The sequence below is a fragment of the Paramormyrops kingsleyae genome, chromosome 15 (assembly GCF_048594095.1).
Source record: "Paramormyrops kingsleyae isolate MSU_618 chromosome 15, PKINGS_0.4, whole genome shotgun sequence".
In the NCBI taxonomy this organism is placed as follows: domain Eukaryota; kingdom Metazoa; phylum Chordata; class Actinopteri; order Osteoglossiformes; family Mormyridae; genus Paramormyrops; species Paramormyrops kingsleyae.
In genome coordinates this window covers 11,933,486-11,957,673 of record NC_132811.1, presented here as the reverse complement: position 1 = coordinate 11,957,673, position 24,188 = coordinate 11,933,486, and the positions used below count along the sequence as shown (strand labels likewise).

At 40.2% G+C, this 24,188-nt stretch overlaps 1 protein-coding gene across 4 annotated transcripts in view; it reads left to right on the top strand.

The window, feature by feature from the left end:
• Positions 1–3,540: 3,540 nt before the first annotated feature.
• LOC111854995 (zinc finger CCHC domain-containing protein 2) overlaps positions 3,541–24,188 on the top strand; it is a 34,309-nt gene continuing 13,661 nt past the window's right edge. For 2 of the 4 annotated variants that reach the window (XM_023833555.2, XM_023833551.2), the window contains exons 1-3: positions 3,542–5,051; positions 12,993–13,104; positions 13,338–13,408. In XM_023833555.2, coding sequence (XP_023689323.2) covers positions 4,266–5,051; positions 12,993–13,104; positions 13,338–13,408 — 969 coding nt within the window. In that variant the 5' untranslated portion in view covers positions 3,542–4,265. Of the gene's footprint in view, positions 5,052–12,992; positions 13,105–13,337; positions 13,409–24,188 lie in introns of all 4 variants that reach the window. The other 2 variants (XM_023833552.2, XM_023833554.2) reach the window with 2 other exon arrangements.

Here is a 24,188-nt window from a genome sequence, read left to right as displayed (position 1 = left end):
GGCGTTAACAGCCCCAAAGTTTATATTATGTAATAGATTTACTACGTTAAATAAAAGGCTTGACCTGTGTTTTATGTTTTTTTCAATGCTTTCTATGTTTTCCCGCAAAGCCTCTCTGAATCAAGCATGTATACTTTCATCCATGATTGCTATGTATAGTAATTTCAGAACTGTAATTGCAGTGACGACAGTTATGATCGAGGTTACCCCTGGACGTAGTATACGAAGCTATCTATGCTACAGAATGTGCATTAATTTATATGTGTGTATGATTTATTCTGTTTCAGTTTAAAATTAGCAAGAAACTGTGATCTTAGTATGGCAATGTGTGGATGAAGCGTTTAAGCGTAACCTAAGTCTAACATTATGTCATGAAATGTGTCGAAATTCAAGTTGAAAATGTCGAACTTTGGAGAAGGAAAGGTAGTCAGTTTATTTTTATTAAAATTCTGGCACCAGAAACTATAGAAAATATGGATTTTTTTTAGAAGATATTTTTAAATTGCTATTATCCACCTATATCCTCCAGACCACTTGTCCTAAGTCAGAATCGCACTAATACTATATTTATCATTTTTAATAAAGATACTCTCTCTTTAAGAATACCGTCCATAAAACAATGGTTTTTTTTTCAAAAAAAGAAAAAAAAGAAAGAACGAACAGCCATACATGATGTAAATTTCAAAACCACAGTCTGCTTCTCAGGGTTTTTATTCTCTATTTGCAGAATTCCTTCCTGTCTAAACGTGTACTTTGTGTCTACTAATTATCCTGTCCACCATACTGATACTAGCCAAGGTCACAAGGTCGCATGTCATGATCTCCACCACACCCTTCACAAATTCTGGTAGCATCTGTCTTAACCCAATCTGCTTATATAAAGAGGAACCTGGTCACGTGGTATTCTTCATTCTAACATTGACTTACTTTTGTTGTTAGGCTCAAATCTCCGAATAATATACAGATATGTTTTTGTACAGAAGGGATCAAAAGAAAACATTTTCATATAGGCTATAGAACGACAATGCTTTGTAGAAAAGCAATGGATGTATTGAACTATTTATCACCTTGTATATTTCACTTTTGTTAGAAGCCTATTTGGATTTAACGTTAATATTATTTTCTAGTAATTAAATTAGGGGTGGGGCGGTGGCGCCTCACACCTCTGAGACTCGGGTTCGAGGCTCCATGTGTCTGGAGTTCACATGCTCGCCCCATGTCGTCGTGGGATTTCCTCCGGTGTTCCTCCATCCTGGGTTGTTCCCCGCCTTGCGCCCGTAGCTTCCGGGATAGGCTCCGTACCCCCGCGATCGTGAATAGGACAAGCGATTCCGGAAAATGGATGGATAATTAAATATCCCATTAACAATAACAATAACAATAATAGTGGTTTATTTCCCCTTTACCTTTCTTTTGGCGCTATTCCAAATTTATTATAAAAGCCACTCATTACTCATAAAATTATACATCCTCGGTGTTACCACATGTGTTGCCAAACAGTAAGGATCATGGATCTGGCTGCATCTTAATGAGTGTCTTATCATTTATTCTTCATCTAGAATTTAGATTATTTGTGAAGAGCTAATCATTGCCACCTAGTGGCTATCCATATGAAGACACTTTGCAGCACTGAATATGTTTAGTGAGCTTTTAATTATACTTTGTACAATGATTATTGAACCCCTCACATGATTTTTTTTAAATGATCACATTATGCTTGTCTATGTCCTCTAAATATAGTGTTGGAAAAACAGACAGGCAGGCAGACACAGACAGACAGATTAGATAGATAGATAGATAGATGAGATAGATAGATAGATAGGTAGATAGATAGATAGATAGATAGATAGATAGATAGATAGATAGATAGATAGATAGATAGATAGATAGATAGATAGATAGAAATGCTGGTATAAATCAGTTTACACCAACCTCTCTTTGACAGTACAGTTTTATGAAAGGCATGGATTCCAGAGAATGTATCATGTCAGACATATGTAGTGTTAGGTGGGGAGACGTGTGTAGGATTGGCCTTCCTCTTCTAGATGAATGCCTTAGAGAGTTTTGCTGTTGTGTCATACATTCCAAGCTGTAGGTCCAAATTCTATGCCCGTTCTTCTTGTTCATGATGTTGCAGACTCAGGTCCAGATGCCATCCTACCTCCTCTGACCTGCTCTAATTGTGTTTTTGCTTTATGTCAAGTTTTATTTGTTTTTCCTGCACAGCACACTTTTTTGTGTAAAAAAAAAAAGTGTTTCACTATACAGATTCACAGTGTACGATTGTGTGTGTGACAAATAAAACTTGACACCTCTATAGTGCCCATCCATTGTGTACAGCTGCTTTGTGCCCTATTTTGCCTGAGATGGGCTCCCTGAAACCCAGTATAAAATAAGCAGGATAAGATTTATTTAGTGTACAAAATAATATCTATAAAAGCCAGAAGTACTTTGATTTGTTTTGATGACATTTACCAAAGCAGTTATGTCCAAATTTGTGTCACATTCAATATGCTTTACTCCATCAACACAGTTACCTATTTCTACAGTAAGGGGAAAAAAAGAATCACACAAAGGCACTTGGATTATGTTTCAGCTTTCCAAAATAACATCATTTCATGCTACTATTGTATAGCCACAAACTGATACTTCTAAATTACACTCCTCTCATTTATAACCTATTATAAATATATAATGGAAAGCGGCAAGTAACAATAGGTAACATTTTAATAATACCTACAGTATCTGTGACCAAATGGGTGCTGGTGCAGTGAACTGCAATCCAATATAAATTTCTCACTTTGTCATGTATTAATAAGTAGCATCCTAAACCGTGAGAGTTAATATATTATTATTACTGTAAGTGTAAAGGAGTGTGTTTTTTCTTTGTTTGACTAAACAACAGTGGCCAGTAATAAACATGGATGTAAGCTCATTCTGCTCAACTCTTGATTGATAATGTTGTTTTTTTTTACTCTAATCTGTTGCTTGAATTTTACATCACATAGTTCTAGTGGACATACTGATAACTGATAATTAATATTTAAAAAAAACAAAACATTCTGATATGTTTTATTTGCTGAACATTCAATATACTGAATTTGAGAAATGAATTATCTCCAGCCCCATAGATTAAGTTTAGATAAAGGGGATTTATAAACATTAGTCATTGTGGTACTTATGCCAATTGCAGAACGTTGGAGTTCCACAGTCACTCACAGGGTGGCACTGGTGCCTCACACGCCCAGCACTGGGAAGGTGAACCCCACCTTTGCTCTATGTTTGCAGAGACTGCACATGTTGTGGGGGTTTTTTTCTGGGTATTCTAGCATCCTACTGCAGTCCAGCATCCTAAACTGTCCACATCGTGAGCTTGTGTGTTAATGTGTGCAATATCTGCAAGACACTCAGGGTGTTTCCATGTCCTATACTGCCTAGAATAGGCTTCAGGCTCCCTCATCGCCTGGTACTAAACAGGTTAATTCATTAGTAATTTATTTTACTTAAAGATTGGTTAAGTCTATAACAACATATATGTTCATACAATTGTTGCAGTAAGAAATGCAGCACAGTTGACTCACTGAACTAAAGTTTATTCAAAAACGTATGGGGTTTGATTTGTTTGTGTAATGATAAAAACGTTGTCACTCCGAAATAGTAGTATGTACTACTATCGCCAGGTGGTGGCAGTGTTTCCCGTGTTTGGAATGTGTCTCGGTTTATTCATATGAGTGATTTCAGATCTTTAGCCTAAAAACGGATATTCTAAAACTGACTATGTGGTTAAAACACATAAAATGCCCATGTGGCTGATTAACGGTTCCAACAGAGCATTGCCTATTTAAATCATCTGTGTGTGCTCCAGTGCTTCAATGAATTACAAAGGATTAGCATGTTAAAATAAGCCTTCGTGAATATATGTGATTAAATGCGTGGATGTGTATTAATGGAAAATGTGCCTCTTCTCCCAGAGAAAAAGACAGGCCGGATTGTAGTTTAGGACCCAGCGATTCAAATGGGGCGGTGGGCGGTGGCTTCTTGTGATTGACAGGAAACCAGAGCGCAGGCTACGACGATCGAGTATACTACAGCCATAACGCCGAGTGTCACTGTGATCACCGGGGGGGGAAATAACAATAAGTAAAAAAAAAATACTGCATGAAACTGTCTGATCAGTTCTGCGTCTACAAGCGCCCGGTAAAAGGAGCAAACGATGCGTCTCCATCCCTGATTGTCGCTTTACCGTCGTTCCCGCAGAGCCGATAATGCTTAAGATGAGGCTGCCCATGAGAACGGCGGAGGAAGGAGGCGACGAGACGGCCGAAGACGAGCAGGACCACGCCAACCCCGGTCTTCATAGCCCCGGCTCTGTGGATCAGACGGCTACCGGCGTAACAGAGGACTCCCCTAGGCAGCTGGGGTGCTCCCTGTTGAATAAGGAGGCTGTGTTCGAGTGGTTCGGCTTGCACCTGAATCCGGCCAAGCGAATCGAGTTCATGTGCGGGCTGCTCCATATGTGCCAGCCGCTGGAGCTGCGCTTCCTCGGCTCCTGTCTGGAGGACTTGGCGAGAAAGGACTTCCACGTCCTGCGAGACTTCGAAATGAAGGCGAACAGTCCGAGCGAGCTGGGCCTGCTGACGGACGTCGCTGACCCGGTGGTCAGGTCCAGGCTGCTCGTCTGCCTGTCCCTCCTGGGCTCCGAGAACCGGGAATGTGCTGGAATACTGTTTCGCATCCTGAGCCATGCGGACCCTGCCTTGTGCTTTAGAAACCACGGCTTCCCCGCGTCTTCCTACCGGGACCCGCGGCACCCCCGGCTCCATCCTTCCTGTGGGGATGCAGACGAGCCGGGGAAGTCGGAGAGGTTATCGGGGCCTCTGTCAGAGGCGGGGGCTGGGCTGCTGGAGCAGTTCGCGCTGCTCTTCACCATGGCCTCCCTGCACCCGGCGTTCCCTTTTCACCAGAGGGAGACCGTCCGGGTCCAACTGGAAAAAGTGGAGCTGGCGATAAGAGAAGAGGAGCAACTACGACGACGCGGCGCCGACAGCCCGGTAACCGACCGACCCGTGCGAGTCGCTGGTGGCTGACTAGCGGTTCTTGTTTAACTGCCCCCATTTGACACGTGAACGTTGAGATGGTGGAAGAAATAAATTCTGGTGTCGTTTGAAAACGACTCGTATGTAACAGCGTTTTGCTGGTTTCTGTGGTTCGGGTTACGCGGTTGACGTCAGCCGGCGAGTTCGCGAGCCGGTTAGTAAAAACCTCCGAGTCCGTGAGCCGCTCGTGGTTGATCCGTTAGCCGGCCAGCTATCCTCCGTGTCCGCTGTCCAGAACCGGCTCCGTCTGGTCCTCTCTGTACACATACGGTACGAAACGCTCCCAATAAGAAGACAAATGGTATAGATTTAAATTTCTGGGAAAAACTCCTTTCGGCTAAATGTTCTGAGTAGTTAGCCAGCTTGCTAATTTCAAGGCGGACGACGGTCAAGCTAGATATTTTAACTAGCTAGTTAGCTTAGTCTTTAGACATAATGGTCAGATCGCCATCTAGGTCATTTCCAGCTAATATAGGTATTTTCCGATAAGTGGTTTGTAGATAAGACTTCGACTGATCTGTTAGCTGCCGTCGTCTCAACCCGAATGGGGTGAAATGTGTCGATAACTACCGCCCCCGGTTATAAAAGTGTGCAGTCGAATAGTTTCTCGCTTATGCTAATATAGGCATTTCGTCTTAGGCCTTTTTGTACCTTGGTTGGGTAATTTGCTAAGGGATGTAACGGCACAGCGCCTGGGTACTGGTTAGCGGAGGAGGGGAAGGGGAGCCCCCTAGGAGGAGTGCCCGGCGGGGTCAGAAATGGGTATCCCCCAGCCCCCTCGGCCAAGTGAGTCAGACAGCGGGCTGCCGCTGCTGGCTGTAACGCCAGCGTCATGGTTAAGCCCTTATCAGCGTCAGCCCAATTGGTTCGGGCGGAACGGAGCTGTGAAGCGGAGAAGGCCATCTAGCGCATGTCCATCCTGACTTTACGGAATCACAATCATGATTCATGGCCTGTTGAAATCTGGAAAATAATTTTCCTGCCTTTTATTTATGCCTTTGTCAGCGTTTCTGAAATTGAAATGTACATGCTTAAAGCAGTGGTAGCCCTTCTGGAGATTACATTTTTTGTCGCTTTTTAGTGACAGTAATGACTGATTTGGTTTTGCAGCATATATTACATGATTTTCATTAGCTTCCAACATAATTTACACAGACACACACATCTCACCAACTGCTGTAAATTTGGAAGTACTACATTTTATAAGATTTTCCTGGTCAAACAAATAATGTAATTAGTGGAAACACCAGTTATATAGATGATGTTTTCACAAGTCGCACAGTGGGTCATTTTATGGTGTTCGGACATGATTTTGTGTGTATGTGTGTGTATGTAAACAAACTCTGCTGAAGGGAAATGTTTTGAGAGCCAGAGTAGCAGTGCGTAAAAATCTGACGCACTCTATGGAATTCTTGCACATCAGATGCTCTATTCCCTGGCTCGTGTTTGGTTTGGCTGTGGGTTGAGGGGAACACTGGCGTTCGTTGACCTTCATGGTCTTGTTTGGAGCACATCTCTCACTGCTTGCTGAAGGGAAGGCATTTCTGCAAAATCTAAAGTATGTACAAGACATATGTGATGGATATATGGATATCCAATTTATGGTATACCATCATTTATTAGTTGCTTTCTAAAATAAATATTGGTTTCCATCTGGCATGTTCTTTAATTGACAGACCTTTTTCAGACCTCATCAGCAGAAACATCTATCCATAAAAATATTTAAAAACTTTTTGTATTTTTCCTTGGTCTTCTCACTTGATAATGTCCTGGTTTTCTTATTGACACATGCACATGCTATTCTGTTAGTTAAAATCTAATAACTAGTATAAAGTATGCATAATAATATTTTGTTACTCATTTTGTTATTGAAAGCATGGCAGAGTAGTTTAATCACAGGCAGTTTCTTTAGTTGTACAACTGCTAAATAAACTTGGTCTATTCAGTGGGAAATCCTCATTTTAAATCTGATTGCCAACAGATTTGCTTTGGCATGAGAATTAAATGCACTCTGAAATATTAACGAAAGAGCAGACTAGCAGTGTTTTTTCATTTATTTTCTGTGTTTCTCAAGGCATGACCTTCCATCACCTTTTCTAGTTTAACTACAATCTCCATACCTTCTCTGAGCATGTCAAAAAAGTGGAACAAGGATGATGTTCCTGCTTTTACCTGTTTTCAATGACTATGAACATGGCACATGTGTGTTGTCAGACAAGCAGTCCTTTCTTCTAAGTGGAACTAATCCCTTCGTTGCTGTATCATCTAATCTTCTCAAGCTAAAGTCACAGTCAGTTCACTGTGTAGATGTTTGCATTGGATACACCCCCCCTCTGTGAATCGACTGTGGAGAAGGCTTTTCCATCCATTGACTGTAAATCTGTGCTATAGGGCTTTGGAGACAGGAATACGTTTCATTTAGTACAAACTGACGTATATATGATAATTACACAGAGTGGGGAGTATGTATAAACATCTGTGGAAGCTATTCTGTTTGGAAGAACCGTTCTGGAAAGCCTTGCTTATGTAGTTGAATTGCTGTTCACCCCTCAAATCTGTGTATTGGTATTGATAGAAATGTATAAATGGTAATTTAAGCAATTTTTTTTTATTGCATTGGCAGTTGTGGGACACCAGGGCTTTAGATAACAGGTGTACCATCTGTCCAGACGCTGGCTTTTTGGTACTATGCAGACGTTTACTTACGCCCCCAATTTGATCAGCAGATTAATAGTACTTCTACAATATTAATGAGTGGCATATTGTGACACCCAAAAGTTAGCAATCTGTATAAATAGAGCATATCCTTATGTTTAATAAACGTGTCTGAATTTTGGTTGTCACAATATGCCTCATTTTAGGCATACTATTAATCTGCTTATCAGATTGGGGGCATAAGTAAACATCTGTATTTTACCAAAAGTCCGGCGTCCGGATAGATTGGTATGCCCGTTATCTAAAGCTCTTGGAGACAGAGGCCAATCCCAGTCAGATGAATATGAATTGCTCATGTGTTAGAAAAACATTGCCCAATAGCAGAATATGCATAATTGGTAGAGATTTGTTTGCATCTTTCTTCACTTATTTGTACTAGTGCAGTAAAGAATCTGGATGCAACTGATATTTCTTAGCTTATGTATTTGTTATGAAAACAAGTTATATTTTACACCAAAGTTAGGAATCAGCAAAACATGGATAAAATCCACCAATTATGAAAGCTTGGGGTATTTTCTGTACTGGAGCTGCAAATTGCATAGTTACTACTATCATTCATATATTAGTCCATAAAGTTTCTGTAATGTAAGATTTTGTATTGAACAGACATTACAATATCTGATCTTCATTAGCGTTCAACTGTAATGCTAGCAATACACCTAAACATAATTTTCCAGCTGAAATCTGTCAAGGAAGTAAGTACATTCAACTGAATGAGAATTTGAAAGGTTTAGTAAGGTAACACACATGAAGACACACTTTTTAGCAGTTAAAACGGTTTGGTATGTTAGTGTACCTATATTTTCATGAAAATGTACTTGATCCCCTCTGACAGACATTGCTTCATGTGAATTTATTCCAAATGTGTTAATATCAGGGTTACACCAATATGGATCGTCTTGATTGATGTTAATAGCAGGAGTTTCTTTACCAGTCTTGTTTGTGACTAATTAAGACCTGCCCAATTGTTTTAGTAGTACGTAGTTAGAAAGTGGTGTAGCAACCATATCTCAGATAGACAGCCCAAGCCTTTAACCGACATCTCTCAAAGAATTGTCTTTGTATAAATATTTGCATTTTGAATAGAGAGAAAACATTTCTTTGCAAATCTTGCAGATCTAGGTTGTGACATCTACAGTGACCAGTAGATGACAGAGCTTCTGCAGGCCAACCAATCACTGTTCATAAACTTTCTCCCTGAATTCAAATATGCTTAATTCTTGCATGGCCTTTATGTAGGTCACTAGACTCTAGTCTTTTCTGATAGATGTTCTTAAAGGTACTGGTTTAATTACATTTCTAGCATTTTGAGTAAAATTATGGACCACTTAGTTTCCAGAAAATATTTGTAATACTGCTTTATTGTCTTTTTCTGTGCTGTTTACTGCACACGTGTTCAAGTGCAAACATCTCAGGATTCCTGCCAGGTATCTTTTAGGGTGTTTGATTAGAGTCACCCCTTGATTACTTCTGGGTCATTCCATGTCATTCATCGCACTTTCGGACTTCATCGTCACGGATTTTAATGAAACTTGACATGCTGATTTGGTCACATGAGTAACTGAAATTGGGCATGTCTTGGATGAATATTGAGGGAGATGTAAGCGAACAAAGTTTTAACTTTTTTGGGGCGTGACTATGACTTTGACTGGCTATATCTACCTTAATATAAACTGCACAGAAATGGTAGTCATATTGTTTTAAAGCTATTGTCCAGCTCTATAGATTGAATAAATAATATGCCATTCCCATATGAATAATTACTATGTAATAACTGATTAAATTATTAAATTTAATAATTTGGTCTTTGGGTTTTGAGTGGTTGCTGAGATACCATTACTTATGTGAAATGTGTATCAAAACCACAGTTCCTTTCAATGCTGTTAGCAGTTAGTGATCAATGCATGGTACAGGGTTATTATTTTTCATGACAACTACAACTATTGCCAGAACTAGCGGTGGAAATATAATTTAAATTAAAAAGGTTTAATTGTTTTAATATAGGTTTTTTTTGTTATTGAATTTTTAATATTTAAATCAGTTATTACACAGTAATTATTCATATGGGGACTAGGGCATATTATTTATTCAATCTATAGAGCTGGACAATAGTTTTAAAACAATATGAGGACCATTTCTGTGCATCTTATATTAAGGTAAATATAGCCAGTCAAAGTCATAGTGCCCCCCCCCCCCCAAGAAAGTTAAAAGTTTGTCCAATTAAATCTCCCTCAATATTGATCCAAGACACGCCCCAATATCAGTTTCATGAGTTACTCATGTGACCAAATCAGCATGGCAAGTTTTGTTAAAATCCGTTTTGATGAGATCCGAAAGTGTGATGATCTGACATGGAATGACCCTTCTTTGAGCTTCCTAGCAGAGAAGTCTTAATAGCAGGAAAATGTCTGTTCATTTGTCTCCCTCCCTACCATTGGTCAGAAGTCAAATTCCAAGCTCCACAATTTGAAACGTGTTTTAGGTTTTTTGGTATCTGTCAAAAATGCAATTCTACAAGATTTGTGCCTGGTTGCTTCTAACTGAGGGTGAATGTAATATGTACTCAACACGTTCATGAGAGCAACCTGTCACAGAGTGGTCTGTCTAATTACTATTTCAGCTCTTATAAAGACCACAATAGAACCAAATCCGCAAAACCTCACCACCACTTTCCTGCCAGCCTCATGAAGAATTACGTGCCATATTCAAGGCAGCTCTTGGCCAGTGTATTGCTGTTTTGACAACTGGCAAATAAGCCGATTATAGGAGGACTAGGGTCTGTGTAAACCATGCAACAAACTCTACAGTACCAGGAGCTGAGCTTCTCCAGTGTACTAAAAATCTCTTTTGAGTTTATGGAAATACATTTTGTGTGTCTTCCTGCTTACAGCACATGAGCAAAACATATTGTATCATTTTTAATCTTTTGTTTAGGGTGGGAGGAAAAATATCAGATTCTAAAGAACCTCACCTTCGCCACCAAATTGGTTGTTTTTTTATGAAGTGCTTATTGTCTTTGTGAGAACACCATTGATTTTTGTTTTGGTTTCAAATGCTCTTGGCTCTCCTGATAGTGGGTTATGCCGTACTCTGGTCTTGGTCTTGCTGTCTTGCTTTTTGACTTAGACTTCAGGTTAAAAGTGTAAGTCACATCATTACCCATGGAGGAAAAACACTAACTGAGGATAAACTCCAACAAATATGTGACAGAATGTTATGACAATTTTATCCTCTATATTTTGTCATCTGTATTGCACCCCCCCCCCCAAAAAAAAAATAAACTGGAACCTGAGTTAGCAATTCCTTTAAAGAGATGCCAGTGTGAGTAACATTTTAAGTCCTGCTGAGTAAATGAGGTAGGAGTAAATAGGACCAGACTAGCATCCCTTCACCCAGCTAACGGTGACTTGGCTTACTTGCCATACGGTAAGGTTTGGGTCATCTAAATTATTTGACTGGAAGATTTTCAACCCTGGAATTGTTATGATGATGCCCAAAAAATAATGTAATCCCAATTCACTGGGGAGAAGTTAATGTTTTATGACCATGGAAAAGTTGTTCCCTTAAAATGCCAGGTTCATGTGTTATGGCCTTGCTCATATTACACATGCAAAATAGTTTAGTGTCTGTTTTCCATCACTTTAAAATGTGTGACATTTTTCCATTAAGAGTACAGAAGTAAAATGGATTTTCAGAACTTTATTGTGTTTTGTGCTCCAGGTAACTTTGCTACAATGATCAATATATGAAACATAGTTTCAGACAGATTTTGGTGTTTATTGACTCTTTATTTTTATAGTGTGATGTTGCCATGTTCTTTTGCAAGAAATCATTCTGATGTTTGTCAGAGGCATTGTGTGCTGATGGCTTTTCAGCTCACACTGTGATGACTGCTCCAGGTGTCTTTGGCGTGAAGGTTTACCACTCAGCACAGACTGGGCACCTTCTTTCCATGAACTGCATGGAGACCATCCATCCTCCTGGCTTGGAGAGTTTTCTCCACAGTGGCACCTCCTTTCCTGGTGGTTGTACTCCAGCTGCGGAAGTTAAAATTCGTGGCTCTCTTTAAGACTTGACTGTTCATTGTTAATGTCATTTATTAATTTGTTTGTAAAATCGGTATTTCATTTAGGTCCATTATTTGCTTTGGGTACAAAATGCATGCTTATGCAAAAAGCTATCTAAAAATGTATTTAAGCAAGCAGTTTTGTATGCAGATTGCTTAGGGACTGTTTAGTTTTATTTTATTTGCATAACTCACTTCAGAAGCTCAACTATCATTAAGCTTCTCAGATTATTTTTAAGTGATTTATATTATCATGCCTCACACTGGGAAAACCCTCCTTATCAATGTAACCCCTTACCAAACAGATTTTAGATGTGCACCTACATCAAAATATGAAATCACCCAAATTCGGTGGATGTGTATTGTTACTGACAAAGCTAGCTTTTTAAGTGTGTAATATTGCTGTGAAGGTATCTGTGTTTAAGTTGTTCTCAAACCAGGAGGATTTTGCCTGGAAGAGGTTGGAAGTGTAAAAAGTTATGTTTATGGAAACATCTATAGATATGTCATGGTTTTAATCAGAGTGTGTTTATAAAGATCTTTGAGTGTTTTTGTTGCATGATGGTTAGCAGTTTCAGGAAGGGCTGGATGATAAATCGATAAAATATTGTATTGTGATTATGAACTTTAACATCGTGATTGATTTCAGTTTTGTGAGTATCATGGTATAGCCAAAACACTTATTTTCTTACATAATTATGTAAAACATAACTATGCACAATTTTTTATACAAATTCCATCAAGGTATGATGTTGTTGGTGTAATTTATCATTGTACGTGTAACATGGTCCATAACTATTTGTGAATCAATTTGATCATCATAATCAGCAAAACTCAAAAGTAGCAGTCATATTTGACTTAATGGCAAAGGTTCCACGTACAAATTTTTAGTGCATATCGCCCAGCCCTACTTTCATGTGGCTGACTTCTTTGGGATTTTTCTTTCTGTTAAATCAACAATAAACCATTATTTTCCTTAATTCAGATTTAGAATATGTTTTCTAGTCTAACCTAGCTTCTGATTTTTTAAACTATGTTTATAAATCCAGTGTTTTTAATTCACGCTTTTCTCTCCATTTTCTTCTGTCTTTGGTTCTTTTCCCTGTTTGCTGTAGAACAAAATTCCACAAACAGGTGACTTCTCCCCCAGCACTGACACCAGCCCAAATAACAGAGCACAATGTCGCCACTCGACCCAGTCTGCAGCCAAGAAGTCTCAGAGGGAAGGTAAGACTCGGACAGTCACTCTAACCAAACTGAAGAGCATAGCTAGTGAAGCCCTTCTATTCTCATATCTCAGTGGGAGAAAGTTTCAGTAAATAATACTTCTGCAATAAAAAGGCAATGGTATGATTTTTATGTGGCACCTAAATGTAAATTATGGGATTGTGTTAAAGAGTACAGAGTTGTCACTATACTTTGTGCTCAAATCCAGCTCTTCTGCTTTTGTGGCTTTTCAGCTGTATATATCGAAAAGATCTTGCTGAAGGGAATCTCGTGGAGCAGGACAGACAAGGAGTACAGTTTTGAGGTATGTGGCTTTTTCAGAGCTGCACAGTGTCATCCAGTGCGAGTCGCAGGCATTAAATAGGATACCACGGCATGCTGGCCACGGCGACCATGTCGTTGCCGTCGGCTTCTTTCCTGCTGTGGAAGCTGAAATGTAAACATTCTGGAATGAGACCCTTTGGCTTTTTCCGTAAGAGGTCATCCTGCCTCAGGAAAAGGGAAGAATGATCTAAATAAGACCCCCCCCCCCCCCAACCTAAGAATCCTCACCGCCACCACCCAGCATGTTTTGATAATGCTGTATTGCTTTTGGGGTGTGTGTGTGTGTGTGTGGGGGGGGGGGGGCGGGTTTACCTATCCTTATGGGGACACAATGTCCCCATAATGTGATAAATATCCGTTTTTTTTTCCCTTATGGGGACCGGTTTCCTGGTTCCCATAAAGGAAAACTCTTTTTTTATAAAAATCGGTGACTGCTATGAAAAAACTAAAAATGCAAAAACTCTTGTATTTTGTTGGTTGGTTATGGTTAGGGTAGGGTAGGGGTTAAGGTTGTCATAGTTAGCGTTAGCATTTTTCCCATTGAAATGAATGAGCGGTCCCCATAAGGATATGTTTACCCTACATGTGTGTAGGTGTGTGTGTGGGGGGGTGTGTGTGATGTCTTCCCCTATCCGGCAGGGTTTGGTGTTGGGTGAATAAGAATGAGTCATGAGACGGTGCTCTTACTCCATATGGGCCAGGGTGTTATTAGGGAAGAGTTGACAGGCCATGGTCCACAGACCCCAAGCTCTTAAAAACAACACTCCACCAAAGACAGTGGTGTGCAGGGTGCTGTAATGACCTCTGCTTTTCTTGGGATGGGGTTCGTTCCCCCTCCCTCTTTTCTCTACCATTTCTCCTTCAGCCAGCTTGGAATGTACTATTATTTTTTTGCACAATATTTACTTTAATGGTAATACTAGCCAGTAACTAATTCCATCAGTAAAAAATAAACTGTGAGATAATACTTTAAAATTTGTTGCCTGCAGCTGATGTAGTAAGTTTATTCCTCACTTTTTGACATAAGGACTGACGTAGTTAAAGATATAATTCAGAAATCTTTTGGAGAACTTACTTGGATAAAAAACGGTTCTCTAGTAATGGTACTTAATGATGTCAGTTGTGGATCATGACCAGAAAGCTGAAAAACACATTTCCCCCGCCTGTTCTGAGCATAGCATGTGAGGTGTTAATCCATGTGGGGTGCCGACAGGAGGCTATTAAATAGTCAGACTTCCCTCAAGGTAACAGACTAATTCCGATGATCTCAGATGCCACTAAAATAAATAAAATCAGCTGTGTATTTTTTTTAAATTTTCATTTTGGTTGCTATTGGTGACAGCCCATCTTATTTTGATATATTTTTATATGGGTGAATAATAGCTATGATCCATAGTAGTTAATATTCTCATAATTGGCTTTAATTATTGAGTGTGTGGCAGCAGCAGGGAACTGACAGGAGTTATGTCCACCAATAAGAACGCAGAGTGTACACAGGCTGAGCCCAGTGTGCCAATCAGGAAATAATGTACCCTACTGTTTCCCATAAATTATGAAATCTTTCATATATATATCAAGCTGAAGCTGAGGAAAGTTGATGAAAGACTACTGTTAATTGTTTCTGGATTGTGTCTTTGTGGTGGTTCCATTTTAAATCTTTAATGTTGGATTTTACATTTATTTCTTATTGGCTAAGAGGTCTCAAAGTTGTTGAACTGTGGGCTAGTGTTGCTATCTGGCTTGTAATTGCATGTGATGCTACATAAAACTTTTTCCTTTCCATTTTGTAACCATAGTAGTAGCTCAGGGCCAGATAACTTTGTCAGACATTCTTATCTTAGCTAGAAACTTAAACGCTCGTTACATAACAACTGCCAACTGACACCAGCATCATAATATTGCTAATTAACCTGGTCAGAGAATTTACTTAGATGTGTTACCTGTCACTTTAGCAGCCAGAAATGCGCAGATATAAAATGGTTTCGAAACTTGACTCTCCAACTAGCACTGCCAAGGGGGATTGTGGCAAAATCCATTTGATTGGTGCCCATTCATCCTTGGTACACGTAGTTTTTGCATAACCAGCCAGGGAAAACAGACTGGATTCAGCAGAGACAAGCCATGTGTATGGGTGGATTATCCCGTTTGTTGTTCGCGGCTTTCAAATGGACCAGTCGGCTCACCTGTGCCCCACTTCATCCAGCTTTTAACAAAATCTGAGCCTCCCTCCCTTGCGCTTTTTGGTCCCTCCGAGCGCTACCAGAGAGCACCGGTTACCCAAAGTCGGACTAGCTGCATTTCCGATCAGCAATGCGACTGGCCATGCAGGGCAGCAGCTAGAAATGCAGCCTTGCTCCGAATCTGTCATATGTAGGTTGGCACCGAAAGACCTGCTTACGCAGTGCATACCCCATGGTGTGGGAGAGTGCTATTCAGCTGGGGATTCCCTTGTCCCTGTCTTGGGCCCCTGTGCCAGAACATTCTCCATGCAAGGTCATGGACCAGTGCACACTTTCAGTCTTTATTCTTGCCAGTCAGTGGCGCTTATGGGAAAAGTCCGTTTTCATTTGCCCTAATTAAGTTATGATGTATAATTTTGCATGGTATAACAATCTGCACAATTTATATGTTTTTAAGATTGGTATTATCTTACTAGAATGATCCCAGTGTGTCAGACACTACCAAATACAGTGGAAACTGCTTATACTGATCACAATTATAGCGATCAGCTGCTTATATGGATAAAAAAGCTTGGGACAGAATCATTCCTGTACAAATAATGTTTAAATAATTCACTTAAAGTAATGAAATAGTCTACTTCCAGTGTTCATTTTGGGTCTCTTTAAAGATATGGAACTAATTAAAACTACGTTCACTTTGATAAGCCTAATTTGCCTTGCAGTAACCTGTCTGCTTCTGGCTAGCTACCTGAGGCTAATGCTATGTGCACAGAAAACATGACGGGGAAAAAGTCATTTTCTCTCAATGACAAATATAGATTCATCAAAGCTTTTGATAAACCGGCAAAATGAGCCACCGAGATGCAGCGAAAGTACAATAAGCGTTTTGAGACAATGTGAAAATGCACTATTATAGTGTATTCGAATTGTACACAATTCAGTAATTTGTACAGTACTGTAATTTGGAAAGTGTATGAAACAGCTGTACTGTATTTTGAAATCATCAATAAAATTTAGTAATAGTGACGCTGTCCTTTTTATTACCTTATATTTATATAATAAATATACAAATAGAAAGTACATGGTAATCTGCCTGAGAAAAAAATCAATTTTAATGATCATCCGCTTATAGTGATCAAATTCACCCAGACATGATCACTATAAGTGGTTTCCACTGTACCAGTCGAAATAAATTGCCAGATTATTGGTCTGCCGTCCGTTTATGTACATTGTTTACATTGCGTGCCCAACTCGTGATTAACTCATCGCATTACAGCTGCAGCCCCCTCCCCCCTGCTTTGGGGTGACCACACAGCTTCGGGCATATCGTTTTGGCATGGTGCTTGTGTGTGGGAAGCCACCCGCGAGTCACTTTCCGCCCATCGGCAGCCGTCAGGAACTTGGTTCTCGTCTTTCCCAAGGTAATGCTGTTGTCATGGGAACCGATACGGAACGGGCTCCGTGGGGAGCCAAAAAGGTGCCGTAACCCCGTGTCAGCATTGTCGCGGTGCATTATTTATAAACTCGGCACGCGCCTTTATGCGAGATGACTTGCGCACTTTATGAATGGCATCTTTATTACGTACACTTCACCCCCTTATTTTGGAACTTCAAATATGTTTTGGTAAGCTCGTTACTGAATTTGGTTCCATTTATCCCCCTCCCCCCACCTCCCATTCCATTTATGATGAATGCACAGTCCCATATTCCCTGGCCAACCCCAGGAGCATGTGTAAAAATAGCCATCTGGCTTGGAGGCCGCCGCCCCGCCCTGAATGCGCCTTGGCTGGGCCCGGCCATGCAGCCGGGGCCAAACCGCTTGCATCTCAGGCGCTCGACTCTGCTGCAGCCACCGGGCGATGTCGAGTGATGCCTGGGGCCCACGGGACCCCCAGGGCACCCTGGAACTACGGATGGTCAAGTACAGCGAGGTCTATGGGTTTTGGCCTTCAGTCAGAGTGCGGAAAGTATCCTGATGTACCTGAGAAAGATAATCTGAATTAGCACAAAGCAAATATTCAGCTTTGGGAACAGGTAGAAGTACATAAACTTCAGTAGCAAGTCTTCCGGTAACTTTTGTGTTGAAATGGATATTGCGGACTTTATATCCAGTCAGTCCACTGGAGAAAAAAAAGAAATGATGGAGAAGTACTGCAGCAGCTTTTCTGTAATTTCTAAAACTGAACTCCACAATTTATTCTGTTAGGACTCGTACCCTAACAGACCCTGGATCTGAAAATTAATGTTGTGGGCCCACTGCTCATGGGGGGGGGGGCATCCCATGGGACTGTGAGCCAGCAGTGACAACACAGTCCTCAGGCGCCAGTTCCTCCCCCTATCCAGCCGGGACAGGTTCCACATTGTTCCCTTCATTAGCGCTTTAGGAGTTGACTGGGGACTAATTTAGCTGCTTGGCTCCAAGGTTGACATGGTTTCTCAAAAGGCTAGCTCAAAGCTACTTCAGATAGCAACAAAGGCTGCTTCTTCAGCCAGCAACTTGATACCTGAGTCTTCAGTATCCTAGCAATACTTGAACACATTACTGAGGATAGACAGGGGCACTCATGATCTGTAGTAGCAGTTGCTATTGGCAACACCATACAAGTGATTTGTATCTTACTAGGAAGATGTAACTCCAGCTACATTCTAAATAGTCTGCTGTTCAGTTGGATGTTAACTGGGTATTTCTCACATTACTGTATGTCTCAGGCTTTGGTAATTTCTGATCAGGGTGTGGTGTTTTTGGATTAGAACATAAATATATGTGTAGGCAAGAAGGCTGTGTTTGGAACTGGATTATTAGTTTCAAGTCAGCCTTGAGCCTTAGTGAAATGTTGGTTGGCCTCACTATTCATAGCAGTGATCCTCTGATCGAGATAATTAGTATCTGCTGCTACTTTAATGAACCTCTCATACTCTATCATTCATCCCAACCCTATAATTGCAACTGACCTCCTGTCTGTGAAAATGGGTCCCTTTAGGTTTCATGTGGGAATAAAAGTGAAATGTGTGCTCTAAATATTTATATTTGAAATTTATAAGTTACCAAATCTCATTTGTCTTTACATACAGAAATGGTGGCTGCTGTTTCATGGTAGGACAGATGGTTGTCTGGATTACAGATGGACATTTACGGCCTCTGTGGATCCATCAGCTAGCAGAGAGCAACAAGGTGGCTAGTTATCCTCTTTTCAGTTAATTGTACTGCGTACCAGTGCAGTGGAGGAGTAGTACTCAGTTATGGAAGGCTAAGCATAATTTTCTAGCTTGCGTTGCACCATTAAGAGCAAAAGCGAAATGCGTTTGGTCAAGATAGTATCATGAATGTGGTGTTTCAGAGCTTAGGTAGACATATCCTGAACTTCATACCTCTGACTGAATATGCTTGTGTTAAAGGGTTAACTGCAGTCTTCTCATTCTATGATAATAATAATAATTTGTAATAATTAACTAGTAATATACTGAGAAATGAGTCTGAATATTTGTAATTTGTTCCTTGTGAATTTTGTTAACAGTAACAATTTTTTGTGTAAGAGAGGGTCAATGTTTGTCAGGGCGTGCGTGTATTGAGAAATGGCACTGGGGTCCGAGGCTAATGGCAGTTTTTAGGGGGTTTCCCAAGGCAGTGGTGAAGTGTCACTTGTAATCAGTAACATTGTGTAAGATGATTGCAGAAAAGTATGTACCAGAATTCATTGCATTTATTTGGTAGCTACCTAGACGTTGCTACATTTGCACCATCACAATGCCCGTGATAGGTGGACGTGGCTTGCGACCAAGATTGCCTTCCACAGCACTGTGGAATGCAGGCACTTGGTGTTACCAGCAGGGGGCAACGCCAACTGACAGGACACTTACTGTAGGTCATCCCATTCAACACTATCCTGAAGCTTGTTGTGCCCAGGAAGGTAATCTGTGTCAATCAAACAGAGTTGAAATAACCTCACCTTGCCAGATGTACTGGATGTGCCATGTTATTGTGTTCTGTATCAACTCATTTGTTGGTTCACCTGTCCATTAGCATGACTACTGTGTGAGTGTCTTGCAGTGATGTTTCGCAGTGCAGTACAGTGCAGTGCAGTTGTCACATGCTGCTTTCTACTAAAATCAACTATCTTACGGTGAACTATTAGAAACTTACACTGGCCAAATTCTCACCAGGAAAGAGTAGGAAGTCGGCAAGGACACAGCCATAAGCATGTGTGGTAAAATGAGGCTAAAGGTCCATTGGGTGTCCAGTGAATACTTGAGCAATCAGCATATCTTGCTTTATCTCTTATGTTACGTACACATCAGCAAAAAAATCTGTTGAACATTTTCTACATGCTGCTAAACATTACCTTGTAAATGTATGCCACCTTGAGAGGGTTTGGATACTTATGCAAGCAACTGTCTAACTGTGTTTATAACCATGGTAACATTTGATAATTTGCATTGTATAAGAGGCCTGATGGTTCTATAATTCCTTATAAAACTAAATTTGTAAAAGACAAATTTAGCCGTATGTGATATGGATGTGGATAACTTTTCATGTTTTGTTTTACTGCATCGTGGCTTTTTTGACATTAGGTTTTAGTTCTTTCACCTATATTTAAAATTCTGTTTCCACCTTCATTGCACGCATTGATACAATCAACATACCTTTTGTGTGTGTTACTATTTGCGTTCCATAAATATTATCCCCATTTCATTATCTCTTGCGCTTGCTGTTATACCAAACTTTCCCAGTTACAACACTGCTGCCTCCCAATCAAATATTTTAAAGTTGTGAAATACAAAGATTCTTTTGGAATGAAGCTTCAAAAATAAATGCAGCCTTTCTGTGCCACACTTGTCAAATTTTAAAGTTGGTGTGGATGGAAAAATATCAGTTTGTGTTTCCATCTCCCTGTTTGAATTAGGCTACAAACTTCTGAACATCATTGTTCAGATAAGCTGAAATTATATACATTTTAATTAATTAAGTGGGGATTGAATTTTTCAGTATGAAATGCTGCTCTGCACAGCAAACTCGTGCCCTATTTTAGTAACGCATTAAATATTATGTGGCACTTTTATGCAGCACGTGACCCGATATCTTGATGAACCTTTTTGTGTTATGCTCCCATTTCAGGACTCTGGCTTAAAACTGTAACGTACCTTATATCAGGCCTGTACTCACTTGGCCTGATACTCTTCTTCCTCTTCTACATATCTTTGCCTTTGGCTTGTATTTTTTATTTTTTTATTGTTTTGGTCAGCTTGCTTTGACTCACTCTTCATCATGACTGAAAAGTATATAAAAATGAAATGGAGTATATTTTTAATTATTAAAGAAACTGATGAGAACTACGGTCTCGGCATCGTATGTTCCCTGCTAACATGACGCAATCGTGTAGGCAAGGAAGTACCTGTTTTAACGCTGAATGTGCATGAGGATCAAGCTGACAGAGTCCAGATATGGGCCTTGACATTAAACAGGATGCCCTGGCAAAGGTTCTGCGGAATGACCAAGAGCAGTGTAATGGTTTGCTTTTGGAAATATCGGGCTTAAGCTGTACAGGGTACAACTTGTTTTCCCCCCTAATCCTGTCACACTGGAAGACCAGGAGGGTGAAAGTCGAAAACAGTTGGGTGAGTTAACACCAGGTCCTGGCCCTCGTTCGACCTGGCAAGCTGTACTGCTGTGTCCAAAGTAGCCTACACAAAACAGTGAGTGGGCACTTTCCCGGGAGGATGGGCGTTGGCAGAGAACTGGCAAGCAGCTTTTAGGCTCCTGTTGACAGAGGGGTCACTGACCTCACCCTGATCCAAGAATATGAGCTGGGCCTCCTGCATCTCAAACAGAGGAACACATAATGGGGCAGAAATTATATCTGTGTTCAAGATGGCAAAAAAATAGCAATTCCCAAACAAAAGCCGTCACTTGTTCTTCCTCATTCAGTTTTTGCTATTTGCCCTCGTTCAGGTAATTGCCTGTGGTTAATTGCCTGGCGTTTAAATTTTAAACTTTGTCCACACAGCTGGAGTCATTTTTCAGCACGTCACATAGGCCTATCAAACTGAAAGTGAACGTGCTTACCGTAACAATGTTCAGTGCAAGCTCTTCGTTTAATTTGCCATTCTGCTTAGTGGGTTCTGTGAATTACAATATTATCAAGAATTGTAAATGTTTGGTAAAATCACTTTTTAATTCTTTGCACCATTCACATAGTTTTATTGCAATGTTATTTTAATTAGTTAGTCAGTGTCTCCTTTAAATCCAAAGGAAATTGTATTGCAATGTTTTTTCTGTCCCGATAGAATACCTTCATCATGACAATGTTAATACCCTTTGTTTTCAGTCCTTGCTTTTTCATAAATACATAGTGCTGGTGAATGATAAAGGCTAGTCTAGATAAGGTAAATTACTATGAAGTCCTGGTAGATCCACACAACATGAAATATCTTACTAAAACTACATAAGTGCTATAAAAAAAGAGTGCAGGTTTTCAATTCTTTCTGTGGTTGTGGTCAAGTGATAAAGTAGAGCAGATTAAAACTCTGTGTTGATCCGTTTTATTGATTGTCCTGATTGTTCCATACTAACATTAATGTCTTACGAATATTTAGCTTCTGGCTTAGTATCTATCAAATTAATTTATGCAAATGTAAGTCTTTGCCATTTTTGTGAATGCTGTGGGAATTAGAGCATATTGAGTAGCCCCATTCACTAAGAATGTGCACTCTGGAACATTGTACCTTGAATGGCTGTTAAGAGATTAAATGCCTTCATTGTAAGGATGTAAACATCTGGAAGAGCCATTAGGTCTACAGCTGCCTTTAGCAACTTGATTTAGCTGATGACGAATGAGCCATTTGTCCAAGAATTCATAAATCCCTGTAAATATTTAGCCTAGCAGCAATTTTGTCAGAGAAATAAGAGCAAACCTTACTGTCCTAACATAATTCCATTAGAAAATGATGATGTGCGTATGTGTCATTTGGTGTGTCTCGAGAAAGGAGCCAAAAATCAAGTCTGCAACCTTTTTTTAAGTATCTTGCCATGTTTTTATTGAAGTCTTTGCACAGATTTGTCTAAAGAAATAATTCTAAAATGAGTTTGTTAAAGCTTGCTGCTGTAATTAATCTCAAAATATAACCTGTCAGGTTGTCACTTGAATTACTGAGGTCACGAGCAAACACCTATGTGAGAAAGCGTCATCAGCTGTAGGTTAGACCACTGGTAAGAAGAGCTCAGGGCTCAGTACAGGGTGGAATATGCTACAAAGTTGCCCTCATGATCAGCTGGGTCGCAGGTGCCCTGTGAACAGCTGCAATCCCCCACTTGGCTCTGAACCTGTTTTTCAGGAAACCTCTTAGCGCATTGCCAAAGTTTGCTACAGAAACAAACGCAAGTCTTTTGTAGTTGTCTTTCATTTACTTACTACTTTTTCATCAGATTGTCTTAAATGTCTGGAAATGTCACATTAATTATCTGGACCTGAAGATGTCATGGGAGAAAGTTATTTCCCCAGAAGCTTTGAGAGTCTGATGGCCTGAACAAAATCCATGGGTGTGTTTGTAGAAAGATGTTGACACTGTAGGACTGGGAATAAAAGACGGGTCATTACTGTACCTGTCCTCTTCACAGCTACTTAGTTTTGTTGGTGTTCATGAAACTGCCACAGAAACGCAATACAACAGGGGCATTTAAATGAACTTTTGATTCATATAATTCCAACACTCGTTACAAATGACCAATAGCAAGTGGACTAAAGGAAGGGTGAAATAAAACGATGGATTTAGAAATGGACCTCTCATAAACCACTGCACCAGTCGCCCTGCGAGTTCTCTGTTTTCTCTCGAGAGCCTGGTGAGTGACAGACTATTGGGGGAATATTAGTGCTGTGGCTAATGAATATGACACTTGAAAAATCTGTCTTGACTCCTCATTTTCAGCATGTGTCGTTTCTTTTAATCATAGGAATTAATTTATGTAATCAACAAATTATGATTCTCCAAGATCTATGGGAGACAAATAAAAGAATAACCGTTATTATTTGAGAGATGAGCTGCAAATGTGAGTATTAGACCATTGTCTAGCCAAAACAATTCTTCAATGAAAACTAGTTTTCAATAATACCATTTGAAAACTGCCGAATTCTGAGCTTTTAAACTCCTGTTGCATCTAATGTTAACGGGGTCAGTGTGCAGTCCTGTTTCCCGGGGTATTGATTACACATGTCCTGTTGAAATATGGTGTGTTGGCTTCATTGGAGGATGGGGGACGGTTGTATATCATAGAATCAAGGAAAATCTCTTAATCTTTTAAGAGCAAGCAATTAAAATTGATCTGTAGATACTGTTTGGTCCTCCATGGATAAAGCTCTCCCCTGCCTGTCAGGAGTGTATTGAGCATTACCTTACTTAGCCCCTTAGAAAAGCCCCCCAGTTTCCTCATTGATTCGAGTCCTTCATCACACAGGGAGACGCACAGCTCTGGTGACTTTAAGTGCTTATTTTTTCTGGAGTACCATCCCAGCAGGATCTCGTTCTGCTCAGTCTGCGTCGTGGCAGTCTGCTAAATGACTACAGATTTCAGGGTCTGGGGGGGGGGGG